The following is a 16,094-nucleotide window of genomic DNA, read 5'->3' as shown; positions in this document are numbered from 1 at the left end:
CTGGGGTCCCGTCACCGTGCGGAGTGGCCTCCTGGGGTCCCGTCACCATGCGGAGTGGCCTCCTGGGGTCCCGTCACCGTGCGGAGTGGCCTCCTGGGGTCCTGCGGGTGCTGACCTCTGTGTCTGAGGTCCTGCTTTCTTTGGCTGGGAGGGGTCTGACTGCTCTGTTTTCTGACAGTGCCCAAGTATCTGCCCACCAGGTCCCCCAGGGCCCCCTGGAATGCCAGGGTTCAAGGTGAGTCACGGGTGACTGGGACCCAAGTGCCACCCTGTGCTGGGCGGGAGGCAGCGGGCTCCCATGGGGCTGTGGAGGTGGCGGGTCCAGAAAGCCGGGCCCTGGTTCCAGGGTTGCCCCAGGAAGAAAGCCAGGCCAGCCTCCTTGTCCCGCCTTCAGCACCCCAGTGACACACTGATGTGGCCAGACTGGGACTGGCAATGGGCATCAGAGAGAGACTGTGGGGGAGAGCTAGCCTCAAGCTCCAGCCCTGGCCCGCTCCTGGACGCAGAGCGCCCTCATGTGGGTCCTAGCACCTCTCAGGCCTTGGTTTCCCCATGAGGGCCCAGGCCTGCAGTCCTGTGCACTGTCATGTGGCGGGCCCTGGGCTGACTGACCCTGCAGGCCTCACTTCAGTGTTGCCAGGGAGGGGGTGTCGGGGGGTCTGGGTGGGGCAGTGACCCCACATTTGCTTGCAGGGACCCACTGGCTACAAAGGCGAGCAGGGAGAAGTCGGCAAGGACGGCGAGAAGGTAAAGCTGCCGCGCAGCAGCTGGGGAGGAGCTGGGGACTGGAGGCTGGGCTCGGGCGGGAGGGAGGGGCTGGGGGCTGGGCTTGGGTGGGAGGGAGGGGCTGTTTCATGGGTGCACCTGCGCTGGCACCTACTGTGCCTGTCTTCCAGACAGGGCCTGGCTGGTCAGAGCTGGGTGATTTAGGCAGGGTCCCTGGACAGACCCCCTCCTGCCTGGCCTTGCTGTGGAAGCTCCCTGGTTTGTGTCCGTGGCCGGGGCGAGGGGCATCTGTGAGGATGGCTGGCTTTAGCCTGTAGCCTCCCCTCACCTGTGGCCGCTGTCCATGGAGGCTGTCTGTCCATGGTCACCTGCAGGCTGGGGGACCAGGTCTGGGATGCCCTTTAGCATGGCTGGAGTGATCAGATGAGGAGACCCCAGGTGCGCATCAGAGGGGTCCCTGCTTGGCCACGGGGAGGGGCCTGGACAGGGCTGAAGGGCCTTGTGGGAACAGTGACCACGGACCCAGCCCGGCAGGGCGAGGCTACCGAGACTCACGGGACTGCTCTGGAACTGTGAACAGTGTCCCCTTCACAGAGCCTCCAAGGCCCAGCTGTGAAGGGGGCAACACCCCCAGCTGCTTGGGCTTGAGTAGGGTGACTGGAGGCACCGAAAGGTGCAAGGAGAGCCAGACCGGGCCGCTGACCACCCTATCCCCTCTGTTTCAGGGTGACCCTGGCCCCCCTGGGCCCGCCGGCCTCCCGGGCAGCGTGGGGCTGCAGGTGAGGCTAGGAAGGGGTAAGGATGGTGGGATGGGAACTCAGCCCACGGAGTGATCAAGCCCTGCAGGTATCTACCCTCGAGGGGGCTAGCTCCAGCTGGGGGGTGTTTGGCCAATACTCAGGCACAGGAGCACAAGCTGGCTGGGGGTCCCACCTCTGCCAAGGCTGCTGATCTCAAGGCTAGTGCCCCCTCCCTTTGGGGGACCTGAGCTGAGGCTGAGGGCTCATGGAAGACACCAGGGCTCCCAGGGGTACCCTGAGGGCCGAGACCCTGGGTGCTCTCCGGGGTGGAGGTGCAGCCCCAGCCTCTGCATCTGTGCCTCTCTCCTGCAGGGCCCCCGGGGATTACGAGGACTGCCGGGGCCACTCGGGCCCCCTGGGGACCGGGTAAGTCCTGCAGCCCCTAGCCGGGGCCGGCCAGGTGGCTGGGGGCCTGGTTGTCCGCACCTCCAGACTTCAGATGGGCCCCGTGAGTGACACTCTGAAGCAGCCGGCACCCTGGCTCTGGCCATCGCTGCTGTGGCGCAGGCTTTGTTCTGGGCCCTTGTTCTCACATGTGCCTGGGCGAGAGCCGACAGTCGGCACTCACTGATGCCCGCACGTGGTCCCAGGCTGCTGTGAGAGCTGTTCACATGTGTGCCTGGGCGAGGGCTGATGAACTCTGCTCGCTGACACCCACACACACGGTCCCAGGCTGCTGTGAGGGCTATTGTGGCTTAGGCCAGAGCAGGAGGGGAAGCAGGGATTTGGAGACTACTAGGTGGCATCTTGGGGGAGCTTGCTGGGGAGCCCTAGAGGAAGGGCTGCTTGTGTCTGGGCCGCCCCTGAGGGAGCACTGGGGGTATGCCAGCCCGGCCTCAGACAAGAGGACTCTGGATCCCCTCTTTCCTCTGCAGGGTCCCATCGGGTTCCGAGGGCCGCCTGGGATCCCAGGAGCACCTGGGAAAGCGGTACGTGTGTCAGTGGATGGTGGGCGCCATGCCTCGTGGCCTCTCTCCCCTTTCTCTCTGCTCCTCTCAGACGCCCCCAGCCCTACTGGGGCCCCTCTTCTGTGGCTGAGCTGTTCCCTGGACACCCTGGGAGGGCTTGTGGCATGGGTACGGGGGTGCTTACCAATGGAATCCATTCTTTTTGGGACATTCGCCTCCTTTCTGGTTCTGGATGTGGAATGAGGGGTCACCATCGTCCCTCTGGCACCTCCGGCCATCTCTGACCACTCCTGGAGGGCCCAGGCCTGGAGGGGCCCCCGTCCCACTCTCCGACCATCTCCATGGTGTTAACTCTGTCCCTGCCCCACCTCATCATTTCCAGGGTGACCGAGGCGAGAGGGGCCCAGAAGGGTTCCGCGGCCCCAAGGGTGACCTCGTAAGTGAGAGGGAACTTGGTTCCCTGGGTCCTTATGTGGAAGAACCCAATTTCCCTCCTGACTCATGCTGGGGAGGGGGACACACTTGGGCGTGAGACTGCGAGGGGCTGCCCTGGGTGGGCCTGGGGGTGCGTGGGGGTGAGCCTGGCCCTGGAGGGCCCCAGCTCTCTCCCTGGCCCCAGCCGTTCTCCCAGAGCCACCTGGGAGCTCTGTGGCCCCCTGCAGAGCGGCCAACGGGCCGGGTGGAGGGACCAGGCTCCAGGGCTTGGATCCTGCCCCCGGGGAAACGGCTCTCGGGTTGAGCAAGTGAACGTAAGGAGAGTCCGGAGACAGTGAAGCGTTCCAGGAGTGGAACTGAAGTGACCGTCCCCAGATTGGTCAGCCCCACACCTCCCTCGACCGAGCCCTGGCAGCTGGAGCGCAGGGAGCCACCGTGCCGCGCTGCAGCATCCGTGGATCCAAACACAGTTTTCCCCACGTACCCACAGGCCCCAGGGTGGTGGTCGGGGGTGGCCCCTGCTGCTGCCCCCCACAGCTCCTTGGTGTCCCCGAGCAGCTGGCCGGGGAATGCGTGAGGCCGTCTGGGAAGAGACTGCCACTGCTTCTGTCACTTGTGTGTCCTCTAGGGCAGACCTGGTCTCAAGGGAACCCCCGGAGTGGCCGGGCCAAGCGGAGAGCCGGTGAGTGCAGGTGGCTGCTCCTCAGCGAATGCTCCTCCCCCTGGCTATGTACAGGCGGAGACGGCATTCAGAAGGGCTGGAGCTCAGTGCCCTCTGCTGTGGTCATCTTGAAATCCCGGTTAACGGTGGAACAGCCCCGCAGCCGCACACATTTCTCTCTTGCCCAAAGCATCACGAGTGTGCAGGAATAGGGGCCTCAGGCTGGGTTTGCCTGCATGGGGGACACGGGAAGTAAGGGTGGGTGGGTAGCACCGCTGGGCAGAGATGGACACTCCTGGGGCCCTGGGCACCAGTGCAGGCCCCTTCCTTCCTGCTGGGTGCCCACCCTCAGCCCAGACCTGGGCTCCCTTCCAGCCCCTCGTGTTGCCTCTGCCCCGGAGCAGTGCCCTGTCTTGGGACACCCAGCAGTTGGCTGTGTCCTGATTCCAAAACCAGTCCAGGGTGGACGAGGCAGGCCTGGCCTAAGTCCTGGCTCCCAAGCCTCAGTTTCCCCACCGTAAAATGGGCCAGAACCGAACTTCCTTAGGGCACCATGACGTGCCTGGTGGACGAGGCCTCGGGCGTCAGCGCAGCAGCAGCACCGTCTCTGCCACCCACCCGCGCCCCTCGCCTGTGTGGTCACCGAGGCAGCACTGGTTGCCATATGGCCACCTGGGTCATGAAACCAGACAACTGCCAGGGTTTGGGGGCAGACACAGTTTTAGGTTGATGGGGAAGGAGGCTGCCCCTAGGGCGGGACTGTAGAGGGAGGGAGGGGAGCCGCCTGCCCAATGCGCCTTACACATCCCTTGTCCCCAGGGCATGCCGGGCAAGGACGGCCAGAATGGCGTGCCGGGACTCGATGGCCAGAAGGTTGGCATGGGGCTCAGGGTGTGACGGGAGGGAGGGGGCTGGAGGGGAGTTCAGCCTCCCGAGGCCTCAGCCTCCCCTTCCGCACCCCAATCTCTGTCCTCACAGGGAGAGGCTGGTCGCAATGGTGCTCCGGGAGAGAAGGGCCCCAACGGGCTGCCGGTGAGTACTCGGTGGGTGGGGCCAGCCTGGGGCGCCACAGCTTCTGCCTGCTCAGTGGCCCACGTTGGGTTGGGTGGGTTGGTCGCTGTAGGGCTGACTCCCTGGGAGGGGTTCTGGGGCCTGTGTCCATCAGGGCCTGGCACAACCCCTGGTGCCCAGTGGGTGCTGTGGACAGTTGCCTGTGTGTTTGCATGTGTGTGCTTATTCGTATGTACATGGGACATGTGTGAACGTGTTGATGGCCATCCCAGGATGCCGTGCGGTTATCACCCCCATGGGTCCTGAGTAGGGGCTCCTGCGTCCAAGGCCAGGGAAGCTGTCAAAGCCGCACCTCAGGTCCACAAGGCTGGGAGAAGTCGGCCCTGCCTTTGGGTGCACTCACTCTGGCCCCTGCACCCTGCCTGTGTGCACGCCCCTGTGTGCTGCTGCCTGTGTGCAATGTGACTGGCAGCCCTGACCTCAAGCTCTCTCCTGGCAGGGCCTCCCCGGACGAGCGGGGTCCAAAGGCGAGAAGGGAGAACGGGTATGTGGCCGCAGCCGCTTTCTTTCTGGGAGGGGAGGTGAGGGGCTGGGAGGCGAGGGGCCGGGAGGCCAGTGACCTGGTCCCAATGCAGGTGTAGGCAGGCACTCACAGCTCTCATTCCTCTGCAGGGCAGAGCTGGGGAGCTGGGTGAGGCTGGCCCCTCGGGAGAGCCAGGCGTCCCTGTGAGTATCTGTGGCGCCCCAGACCCCACCCCATCCAGCCTGTGTGCAGACCCTGTCCTGACACCCTCCTTCCTTTTCCTGTAGGGAGATGCTGGCATGCCTGGGGAGCGCGGTGAGGCTGGCCACCGGGGCTCAGCGGTGAGTGCAAGGGATGTGGCTTGGGGTCGGGGGTTAGCACTGAACCATCGGCACGTGGCCCCAGTTTCTGAGCAGGCCAGGGTGGCATTTGGTTGCCTCGATGGGCCAGGCCCACAAAAGCCGAGGATGCCAGGAGGTGTGGGGTCCCGCCTTCTTGTCCCTCACCCTCTGGGAGACGGTCGGGGCCAGGCCGGAGCTGCCCTGTTTTCAAGCCTTCTATGCTGAGCCCAGCCTTGTGCCCCATAGACTGAGATAATGACAGCACCAGCCACAGGGCCCTGGTCGGGGGAGCCATGGGGGCATGGGTGCCTGGCCCCGAGTCTGGCCTGACAAATTGGGTCCAGGGCATGCCTGAGTTCTGAGACCCCCTAAACTGCCTTGGGAGGTAGCCCTGCCTCTGTCCCCAGCAACCCAGCCGGCTTAGAACCAGCTCCTGTGTCCACCCAGGTCTTGGGGGAGGCCAAGCCAGGCTCCCTGGGACCTCTTGGGGACTCCTCGAACCCTGAGACATCTGCTCACACCTCACCTTTGTCTTCCAGGGGGCCCTCGGCCCACAAGGCCCTCCTGGAGCCCCTGGCATCCGAGGCTTCCAGGTGGGTGAGGTTGGGGCAAGAGCCTGGCATGGGGGGTGGCACAGCCAGATGGGCCAGACACGACAGGGTATGGGCACTGACGAGCCAGGACCTCCTTCCCCAGGGCCGGAAGGGCAGCATGGGAGACCCCGGCCTTCCAGGCCCCCAGGGCCTCCGAGGTGACGTGGGCGACCGGGTAAGTGGCCCTCTCAGCAAGAAGCTCCCCTGCACCCCCATCCCCACCCCCTACCACAGTCCCCCACCCCCCACCACACTGCTCCACCCCCCACCACTGTCCCCCACCCCCACTACAGTCCCCCACCCCCCACCATAGTGCTCCACCCCCCAGCACAGTCCCCCAACCCCCATTTCTTTCAGTCCTCCACCCCCCACCACAGTTCCCCACCCCCCACCATAGTCCCCCACCCCCCACCACAGTCCCCCACCCCTTACCACGGTCTCCCACCCCCACTACAATCCCCCACCCCCTACCACAGTCTTCCCCCCACTACAGTCCCCCACCCCCACCACAGTCTCCCACCCCCCACCACAGTCCCCTGGGACGAAGACAGAGGCCCTCGCAGCTCCTGGTGGGAAATCTGGCCATGGGCAGTGTCTCCCTTCGTGGGGGAGGCAGTGGCATCAGGGCCCCGACTGTGGCGCCTTTGGCCCCTCTGACCTTCCACGAGGTGTCCCTTGTGGGCGGGGGGCTGCGGGAGCCTGGGCCTCTCTGCCTCCTGCCCCGCGTAGACGCCTGGCGGGACCTGCACACAGTCAGTGCTCATTCCTCAAGACTGGCGTGGAGGCTGAGGCTCGAGAGCCACGCCTGCTGCCGCCTAGCGGGTGTCTGCGGAGGCGCCGTTGACAGAGGATCACGTTGCTATAAAATAGGTTTGAACACCACGTCCCAAGTGACTGTAACAGTCACAGCTTCTACCTCATCAGGACTTTTTCCTGTTGGTCTTGCAGCAGCTGCAGCGTTAGCTCCTTGGGGGTCCAGGCAGAAGGGGGGCACGGCCTACCCAGGGCCCCAGCTCACCGGGAGGAGCTGTGGGTCTGGTCTGGGCCCCAGCCACACTCCACCAGGTCCTTGGGGACCTCGTGTGCCTGCTGTGGCCGCCTCTGCTGGGTAGACAGACCCCTTTTTAGACGTCAATCCCGATAAGCCTCCAGGACACGGCTGCAGATGCCCCGTCATTCCAGGGTGATGGTCATTCCAGGGTGATGGCCGGGGCTGTGGACACCACCAACCCATGGGGGATAGTGGGCTGTTTGTTAGCCTCCAGGCAGGACATTCCAGAGGTGGGGGCCATGCCAGCAACCTCAGGGCCTCTGAGAGATGGCAGGGCTGGCACCCACCCTGTGGGCACTGTGCCTGTCCCAGGTGTGGGTGGGGCCTGGTGGCTGAATTTCCCTTTCACTTTAAACTCACGGGAAAGCCTCCCGCTTTTCTGCCCCTTTGGCAAGTTCTCACTTACGTGGCCATGTGAGCAAATGGACGGTTTTTAAAGGGATTCATAGCAACTCCCAGACATGTCCTAATTTCACAATCCCAGGGGAAGGTGATGAGATGAGCTTTTGCATCTTTGACTCCACTGTGATGGAATTATCCTGCGATTGTGCAAAAATACCCGCACGAATTCACGGGTGTTACAATGCCAAACCTAATGGGACTTCGCTACCCACAAGGGGAGGCTGGACAGAGCTGTCGGGCCCAGAGGCTGTGAACGTGAGCTTGGCCTTTGGGCCTGTGTCTGGGAGCCGGTGTTCACAGAAGCCCTTTGTGCAGCACAGATGGGGATGTGGGGAGGTGTTTACCATTCCTGGGCCCAGGGCAGTCTCACTTTAGGGATTCCTGCCATTCTCTAATCCAGAGCCTTCTCTCCACGTCCAGGGTCCGGGAGGTGCCGTAGGCCCTAAGGGAGACCAGGTGAGCTGGGCACAGGCCGGGGCAAAAGGAATGAAGGCAAAGCTGCACAGCTTCTCCCAGGCTCCGCCTGCCCTGGCTTTGGCCCTGGCTGTGTTTTCGGGACGCTGAGCCTCCTTTCTCCTCTTGCTGTGCCCGTCGGTCGCCCTTTCTGGCCCCTGCCACTCCTGCTTAGCACAGCGTCGGCAGCTCCGGGCACCCAGCCCCCAGGCATGCCCCGGCATCCCCCGCTGCCTTCCTGGGTGCAAACAGCTCGCCAGATTGTCCCTGCATGGTTCTGGGTGCAACAGAAGCTGCTTCTAGTCCAGGAGGCACCAATGGGAACTCTCAAAGGGACAGAGGTGTTTCCTGCTGTCCTTGCTGGAGAACTGACAGAGGGCAGGGGCTAGGCTTTGTGTGTGTGTTTTGCAGGCAGATTCGAAATGCATTTCTGCTCTTCGAAGCACTTTTCTCTTTGGAAAAGTGTCAGGGTGGGTGGGGCCATGGTCGTGGCTGCCCTGCCCTCCTGCAGTGCCTGCTCTCACTTCTAAGCACAAGGCCTTTCCATAAGGCTGGAGGGCCTGCAGCAATCGAACCCCCACCCCAGGTTCTGCTTGGCAGAAAAGCCTCATTATGCAAACAAATGTCTTCCATTTTTTGGCCCCGCCCCCGCCTGCAGGTCTCCCGAGGCAGGGTCCTGGGCTGCGTTTGGAGCGGGTTAAAAGGCAGCTCTGGGGCCTGGGCTCTTGGCCTCGACCGCAAGATGAACATTACAGCCACCGAGGCTTGAGAGCAGGGAGTTTAAGGCATGAAGTCCCTACTCATGCATGAACAGCTCTTTTAACTTTGGGGTGTATCGTTTTCAGGGTATTGCAGGTTCCGACGGTCTTCCTGGCGATAAAGGAGAACTGGTGAGTAATTAGGTAACCTCACTGTTACCAACAGCTGGGAGCGAGGTCACCACTGTGGCTGGGGAACAGTCCTGGGGACAGGGTCAAAATCTGCAGCTCCCGGTGGAAGATCCGCGGCTCTGCTGGGCAGCGTGGGGATGGAGCAGGGTCGGGCAGAGGCCTTGGCCACTGGCTGTCCCTTCGCAAGTGGGCAGGGCCTGGCAGGAAAACTCAGCGGCTCTGGAGTCTGACCTGACCCGGGGCTCAGACGTGTGGGCTCCCGCGCTCTGCCCCGTGGAGTGGCACCTGCATGAAGGAGTCACAGCTACGTTTTTGTTTTGTTTTTTTGTTTTTAGTTTTTGGAGGTTTTTTGTTTTTTGTTTTGAGACGAGTCACACTCAGTCGCCCAGGCTGAAGTGCAGTGGCGCGATCTCAGCTCACTGCAAGCTCTGCCTCCTGGGTTCACGCCATTCTCCTGCCTCAGCTTCCCGAGTATCTGGGACTACAGGCGCCCGCCACCATGCCCGGCTAATTTTTTTGTATTTTTAGTAGAGACGGGGTTTCACCGTGTTAGCCAGGATGGTCTCGATCTCCTGACCTCGTGATCCACCCGCCTCGGTCTCTCAAAGTGCTGGGATTACAGGCGTGAGCCACCGCGCCCGGCCGGGGTTTTTTTTTTTAAATGAAGTTTTGCTCTGTTGCCCAGGCTTGAGCACAGTGGCGCGATCTCAGCTCACTGCAGCCTCTGCCTCCTGGGTTCAAGCGATTTTCCTGCCTCAGCCTCCCGAGTAGCCAGGATTATAGGCCCTCCCACAGCCGACTAATTTTTTGTGTTTTTTGGGGTTTTGTTTGTTTGTTTTTGAGACGGAATGAGTCTCGCTCTTTCGCCCAGGCTGGAGTGCAGTGATGCCATCTCGGCTCACTGCAACCTCCCGGGTTCAAGCGATTCTCCTGCCTCAGCTTCCTGAATAGCTGGGATTACAGGCGCCCGCCACCACGCCCAGCTAATGTTTGTATTTTTAGTAGAGACAGGGTTTTACCATGTTGGCCAGGCTGGTCTTGAATTCCCGGACCTCAGGCAATTTGCCCACCTCAGCCTCCCAAAGTGCTGGGGTTACAGGCATGAGCCACCGCCCCTGGCCTAATTTTTGTATTTTTAGTAAAGACCGGGTTTCACCATGTTGGCCAGGCTGGTCTCAAACTCCTGACCTCAGGTGATCTGCCTGCCTCAGCCGCCCAAAGTGCTGGAATTACAGGTGTGAGCCGCTGTGCCAGGCCCACAGCTGGTTTTTAACTGAAGAAAACTCCACTTCCACAGGCCTGAAACTCAGGTGAAGCATGAAATTAGGTTCTCGTTTGAGTCCCTTGATAGACACATTTCTCCTTCTGGAGGTAACAAACGGAGCAGTCGTGAGTCCGAGGGAAGGACAGCCTTTCTGGCTGTCCTGAGGCTGGGCTTTTTCATCTATGATTAAGTCTTTCCTTTGTGTCTGGGTGAAATAGAAACAGCCTAGCCCCAGGGACCCCAGTCTGGCAGACCCCAGCAGCCCAATGTAAACTTTTTATGCCTCTGGCCAAAAGACCTCAGTTGTATGTGTTTCATTTAGTGAATTCTTTTTTTATTTTTATTTTTTGAGACAGAGTGTTGCTCTGTCCCCAGGCTGGAGTGCAGTGGTGGGATCTCAGCTCACTGCAACCTCTGCCTCCAGGGTTCAAGTGATTCTCCTGCCTCAGCCTCCTGAGTAGCTGGGACTGCAGGTGCCTACCATCACACCCGGCTAATTTTTATATTTAGTAGAGATGGGATTTCACCATGTTGGCCGGGCTGGTCTCAAACTCCTGACCTTGTGATCTGACCGCCTCGGCCTCCCAAAATGCTGGGATTACAGGCGTGAGCCACCACACCCGGCCCATTTAGTGAATTCTCAGACAACCCTGACCAATGGACCCTGGGAATCCCAGAAGCTGCCCTGCCTGGCCACTGTTGCTGGTGGGGTGGAGGGGCAGAGCCCCTGGCAGGTGGAGAACCTAAGGCTTTGCTCTCAGCCATCCGCACGGTCGGGCTGTGTGAGGTGACCCCCTACCCTCCTGGCCTCAGCAGAGCATGGTGTCCGGGCCCGGTCGGTCCCTCTGCTGCGCGGTTAGGCTGTGTCAGTTTGTTTTCTGCAGCTGTAACAGAACACCACAGCTTGGGTAATTTACAAGGAAAAGAGATCCATGTGGCCCCTAGTTCTGGAGGCTGGGAAGCCCAAGACCGAGGGGCGCATCCATCGAGGGCCTCCCCACTGCGTCATTCCATGGTGGAAGGCATAAGGGCCAAGAGGAGGTGCCAGAGAGAAGGAAGGGGCCCAACCCATCCTTTTCATGAGGAACCCACTGCGGAGACAACGGTGTTAGTTGAGAGCCGAGCTCTCAAACCTAATCACCTCTTAAGGGCCCCACCTCTTAACAGCATCGCAGTGGCCGTTCAATTGCAGCATGTGTTTTGGAGGAGACATTAGCCTGGCTGACTGTGTTGACGCACCTGGGGCCAGTCATTCCTGAGGACCCAGCTGGAGGGAGTTCTAGGGTTTTAGGGCAGAGAGGTTCAGCCTAGCATTAGGCATGTTAGTAAGAAAAAGGAATGGAAACGAAGTAAGTGTGTGTAAGAGACAGCACCGCGCAGCTACCAAAGTCACTCTTCCAGGGAAAGTAAGTTTTTAAAAGGCTTCAATCAATCAGTGCAATCACAGAAATATAAAAAAATGTAAATAGAAGAACAGAAGGAAGGAACCACTGTCAATATTTGGATGTAGTCTCATAGCAGCTGTGTGGACGATTTGATTTATTTTATCCTCAACTGGCTACTTCCCACCCACCCAACAATACACACTTAGTTAAAACACACAACTTTTCTCTTCACAGGGTCCCAGCGGCCCGGTCGGACCCAAAGGAGAGGTGAGTGCCCGGCGACTGTTCCGATGACACCATCCGTGGGCGCCTGCTGGCTTCCTGCCCACCGCTGGGCAACCAGGCAGCCCTGCAGGGCACTGCCCAGATCTGAGATTGTAAAAAAAACTTGCTCTGGTCAAGGCTGGGCAAGACGGCTCTGTGCCGGCCGGGAAAGCACTTCGGGGTGGCTCTGGGCTCCTGGGCTCGCCCCGACCTATCTTCCTCTGTTTCTCTGCAGTCTGGCAGTCGAGGGGAGCTGGGCCCCAAAGGCACCCAAGGTCCCAATGGCACCAGCGGTGTTCAGGGTGTCCCCGGGCCCCCCGGTCCTCTGGGCCTGCAGGGCGTCCAGGGTGTTCCTGGCATCACGGGGAAGCCGGGAGTTCCGGTACGTCGCTGTTCAGCTTTCACGGGGTTGAGATCGTGTTTTTTCCTGAACAAGTTACTTTGCAGGGTGATGGTGGGAATGCCTTACAGAGGCTGCCACCCCCATGCTGACAAATGTGTGGGGTGAATTCCAGGGGAAGGAGGCCAGCGAGCAGCGCATCAGGGAGCTGTGTGGGGAGATGATCAGCGGTAAGTCAGCCACCCGCACCTGCTGCAGCAGGGCCCATCCCCGCCTGGGGTTCCTGTGCCTGGGGCTACACAGACAGCCTTCACGCGACCACTTTCCAGCCAAAGTGAGCCGCTAGCACTCACCCCGCCTGTTAGCCCTTGGGGGTCCACGTCCGCCTTGGCGTCTGCCTGTCCTCTGCACTAGAGGATGGCCCACTCTCCGGCCTCGGATTCAACCAGATTCCCGGCATGCAGCAGATGCCCTAAAGCCTGCCGAATGCGACGGGTACAAGAACAGCGGAGTGTGTCCCTGTGGCTGGCAGGGCAGGTCCCCAAACACCCCCAAGGGCACTTCCTTCACCTTCCCACTCTCAGGCTTCTCAGGCTCCAAGGGGTTGGGGGTCCTTTCTAGCTCCGGCGTTCATCACCCCAAAGCAGTTAAACCATTTTCCATCAATCAGAAGGAAAACTTCCTTCCGGAAGGCAGCACTGTGTAGATATTTTATGCTTTACGTAACAATACTTTTGACGATCCTCTCTCAAGTAAACACCTGCACCCTTGTTTTCCCAAAGAACAAATTGCACAGTTAGCCGCGCACCTAAGGAAGCCTTTGGCACCCGGGTCCATTGGCCGGCCCGGTCCAGCTGGCCCTCCTGGGCCCCCAGGACCCCCAGGCTCCATTGGCCACCCTGGCGCTCGAGGACTCCCCGGATACCGCGGTCCCACTGGGGAGCTGGGAGACCCCGGGCCCAGAGGTGAGTAACCCCATGACACCGTCACCCTGCTGTAAAAATCCCTCAGACTGACTTGTTAGTAGGGGCTGCTTCTGGTGCCTGCCACGCGCCCTCAGTGGTAACTCCTGGAAGGTGGGGGCCTCTCATGTTTTGGGGCCTAGCGCAGTTAACTCCTTAGTAATCCTGTGGGAACTGGAACATTTTTAAAATGTGATGTTTTTCTCAAATACCATCAGAACAATATTTGGCAGGGAGGAGTTGATTAAAAATGTGACGAAGGCCGGGCACGGTGGCTCACACCTATAATCCCAGCACTTTGGGAGGCCGAGGTGGGCAGATCACGAGGTCGGGAGTTCAAGACCAGCCTGGCCAACATGGTGAAAACCCGTCTCTACTAAAAATACAAAATTAGCCGGGCAAAACACAGATGTAAGATTTGAACGATGCAATTAGAGGGATGTGAAAATGCCCTTAGATGACCCATGAGTCGAAAATCATTTAAAATATGATTACAAAATATTAATACTCAACTGCTTGATAGGCATAAATATTTTGAACAAAACTAAAATCCCATTCAAATTGGCTGCTGGAGGTCAGGGAGGTGGTTCAGCCGTGCACGGCTCAGCAGCAGGCATAGGCTCTGACAGCTGTGCCACTGGGCGGTTTCACTGGGGACATCTGAGTTCACTTGTGCAAGCCCCGCCTCCTGCACCCCTGAGCCGTGTGCCAGGGCCTGGGGCTTGTGGCTGCAGACCTGCACAGCCTGTTACTGTGCTGGGTCTTGTGGGCGGTTCTAACACGGTGGTGGGTATCTGTGTTAAACACATCCAAACACGGGAAAGGTATGGTAAAAATCGGGTATGATAATCTTACGGGACCACTGTCGCCTATGCGGTGCGTCGTCCACCTGCAGCCATCCTGCGGCGCAAGACTGTGTACAGGTGGGTCCCTCTTGTCGGACCCTGTCAAGCCCTATGCATGTGACATCTGTACTTTTCTAAATGGTTCCACTTCGGTAAAAAGGTGGCACCCTGTTTGTTACAAAGGTCGATCAGACACCGCTGTGGTGTGGCTGCAACAGATACTCTAACCATGTGTCTGTGTCCACACCTCATGACAGGAAACCAAGGTGACAGAGGAGACAAAGGCGCGGCAGGAGCAGGGCTGGACGGGCCTGAAGGAGACCAGGGGCCCCAAGGTACGAGTCCACAGCCAGCAAGGCTTCACTGGGTGACATCTCTTCCACCATCTTGTAGCTTTATGTGGGGCGTGCTTGGGTTATGAATGGGTCTCTTTTCCTCTTCTCTTGGCAAAGCAGTCTTAGAGACAAGATTAGGAATTGTCTCAATAACCACTTTAATACATAAAAGTTTAATCAGGGCTGGGTGCAGTGGCTCATACCTGTAATCCCAGCACTTTGGGAGGCTGAGGCAGACGGATAACCTGAGGTCAGGAGTTTGAGACCAGCCTGGCCAACACAGTGAAACCGCATCTGTATTAAAAATACAAAAATGAGCCGGGCGTGGTGGCGGGCGCCTGTAATCCCAGATACTTGGGAGGCTGAGACAGGAGAATCGCTTGAACCCAGGAGGCGGTTGCAGGTTGCAGCGAGCTGAGATGGTGCCACTGCCTTCCAGCCTGGCGAGAGAGCGAGACTCCATCTCAAAAAAAAAGTTTAATCAGTAAGCAGATCCTCCTGGATCTATTTTAGCTAAGTCAATTTGGTTAGATTCTGTTTAAGCTACTCAGTATCTATTTGAGTTAAATTCTAACAGAATTTTCTCTTAATTGACCTGTGCATACATTGAATATTTCCATTTCTAATGTCAAAAATAAATGCTTTGTCACGGAGGGAGGCAGCGCCAGGATCCTTGGCAAAGGCCATCCCCTGCCCGCCCCTGCCTAAGCCTGGTGCCTTCTCAAAACCAGGAGGCCTTAGACTCCTCTCTCCTCCCCTCCACCCACCCCACCTCTCCCTGGGTGCCCTGGAGCCCTCTTCCCTCCTCCCTTCCGTGCACGCACACTGCTCTCTGGGTGCCCCATGCTCCTGGACTCTCCTTTGCTGACCTAGCTCTGCCTCTACCTGGTGTGCAAACACACAGGGGTCCCAGGCCCCAGCCACATCTCTCCACCTGTGTAGCTCTGAACAGTGTCTGTGTTGTGCTTGCTGGTGGACAGCAGCCTCCTGGCTGCGCCATGCCCACACCATTCTGGACTTTGTCACCTCATCTCAGTGAAGGGCTCTGACACCCCCCACTTGGGCGGCTGACTCCCTCTTCCCTCACACCCAGGCCTTCCCCCATGGTCCCAGCGTCATCACTCACCAAAGCCACCCCACAGCCCCCCACCCCGGGCCCCCTGCCCGCTATAAATCCACTCCTTACACAGCCCCCACCAAACCCACGTAAGTCAGAGTGCAAGTGTTCTCAGGACGGCTCTGCACCCCTGCCTGGGGCTGGCCACGCCTGGCCTTCTCCGGGCACTCCCGACCGCCAGCCCCGCAGACAGCCTTTGTGTGCCCTGTTCCCTCGGCCTCCCCGCCCCCCATGGCCTCCCCCCAAGTGAAGAGTGAGCTGATGGAAGAGCAGGGCTTGCCTGCAGCTGGACGTCAAGTCCCCCTGCTTTCAGTCCGGGCTGCAGCTGAACTCACCCTTCTGCTCTGTCCCAAGGACCCCAAGGCGTGCCCGGCACCAGCAAGGACGGCCAGGACGGTGCTCCTGGTGAGCCTGGGCCTCCCGGAGATCCTGGGCTTCCAGGTGCCATTGGGGCCCAGGGGACGCCGGGGATCTGCGACACCTCAGCCTGCCAAGGAGCCGTGTTAAGAGGGGTCGGGGAAAAATCAGGCTCTAGAAGCTCATAAAATTCAACATGAGGAAGTAAGCAAGTGACAAGGACGCCTGAAGTGCGGTGGGGCGGTCATGAAGGAGCGGGCGGTGTGGCAGGCTGGTGACGTCCAGGAGAGCGAGTGCCCCTGGCTGCCCCTCGGCCGCCGACTGGACACGGGGGCCCTGCCAGCGAGCACCCTCATCGGGCTGTCGCCTGACAGCATACCTCAAAAGGCCCTAGCTAATAAACCTGTAAGCCCAGCATTTGAGAGAAGGTA

General features: G+C 59.9%; 1 protein-coding gene across 1 annotated transcript in view; it reads left to right on the top strand.

Annotated features, from left to right (window-relative positions):
- The window catches only part of COL9A3 (collagen type IX alpha 3 chain), a 24,582-nt gene extending 8,492 nt beyond the window's left edge, over positions 1–16,090 (top strand). The window contains exons 11-32 of the mRNA XM_032142008.2: positions 179–235; positions 694–747; positions 1,452–1,505; positions 1,839–1,892; positions 2,402–2,455; positions 2,817–2,870; positions 3,498–3,551; positions 4,350–4,403; positions 4,509–4,562; positions 5,041–5,085; positions 5,214–5,267; positions 5,352–5,405; positions 5,945–5,998; positions 6,102–6,173; positions 7,872–7,907; positions 8,750–8,794; positions 11,678–11,710; positions 11,943–12,089; positions 12,223–12,277; positions 12,830–13,012; positions 14,112–14,189; positions 15,661–16,090. Coding sequence (XP_031997899.1) covers positions 179–235; positions 694–747; positions 1,452–1,505; positions 1,839–1,892; positions 2,402–2,455; positions 2,817–2,870; positions 3,498–3,551; positions 4,350–4,403; positions 4,509–4,562; positions 5,041–5,085; positions 5,214–5,267; positions 5,352–5,405; positions 5,945–5,998; positions 6,102–6,173; positions 7,872–7,907; positions 8,750–8,794; positions 11,678–11,710; positions 11,943–12,089; positions 12,223–12,277; positions 12,830–13,012; positions 14,112–14,189; positions 15,661–15,851 — 1,536 coding nt within the window. The 3' untranslated portion in view covers positions 15,852–16,090. The remainder of the gene's footprint in view (positions 1–178; positions 236–693; positions 748–1,451; positions 1,506–1,838; positions 1,893–2,401; positions 2,456–2,816; positions 2,871–3,497; positions 3,552–4,349; positions 4,404–4,508; positions 4,563–5,040; positions 5,086–5,213; positions 5,268–5,351; positions 5,406–5,944; positions 5,999–6,101; positions 6,174–7,871; positions 7,908–8,749; positions 8,795–11,677; positions 11,711–11,942; positions 12,090–12,222; positions 12,278–12,829; positions 13,013–14,111; positions 14,190–15,660) is intronic.
- The last annotated feature ends 4 nt before the right edge of the window (positions 16,091–16,094 follow it).

Source organism: Hylobates moloch, unplaced genomic scaffold (genome assembly GCF_009828535.3).
Source record: "Hylobates moloch isolate HMO894 unplaced genomic scaffold, HMol_V3 SCAFFOLD_21, whole genome shotgun sequence".
Lineage (NCBI taxonomy): Eukaryota > Metazoa > Chordata > Mammalia > Primates > Hylobatidae > Hylobates > Hylobates moloch.
Note: the sequence above shows the minus strand (reverse complement) of the source record. Positions and strands in the feature narration are given on the sequence as shown.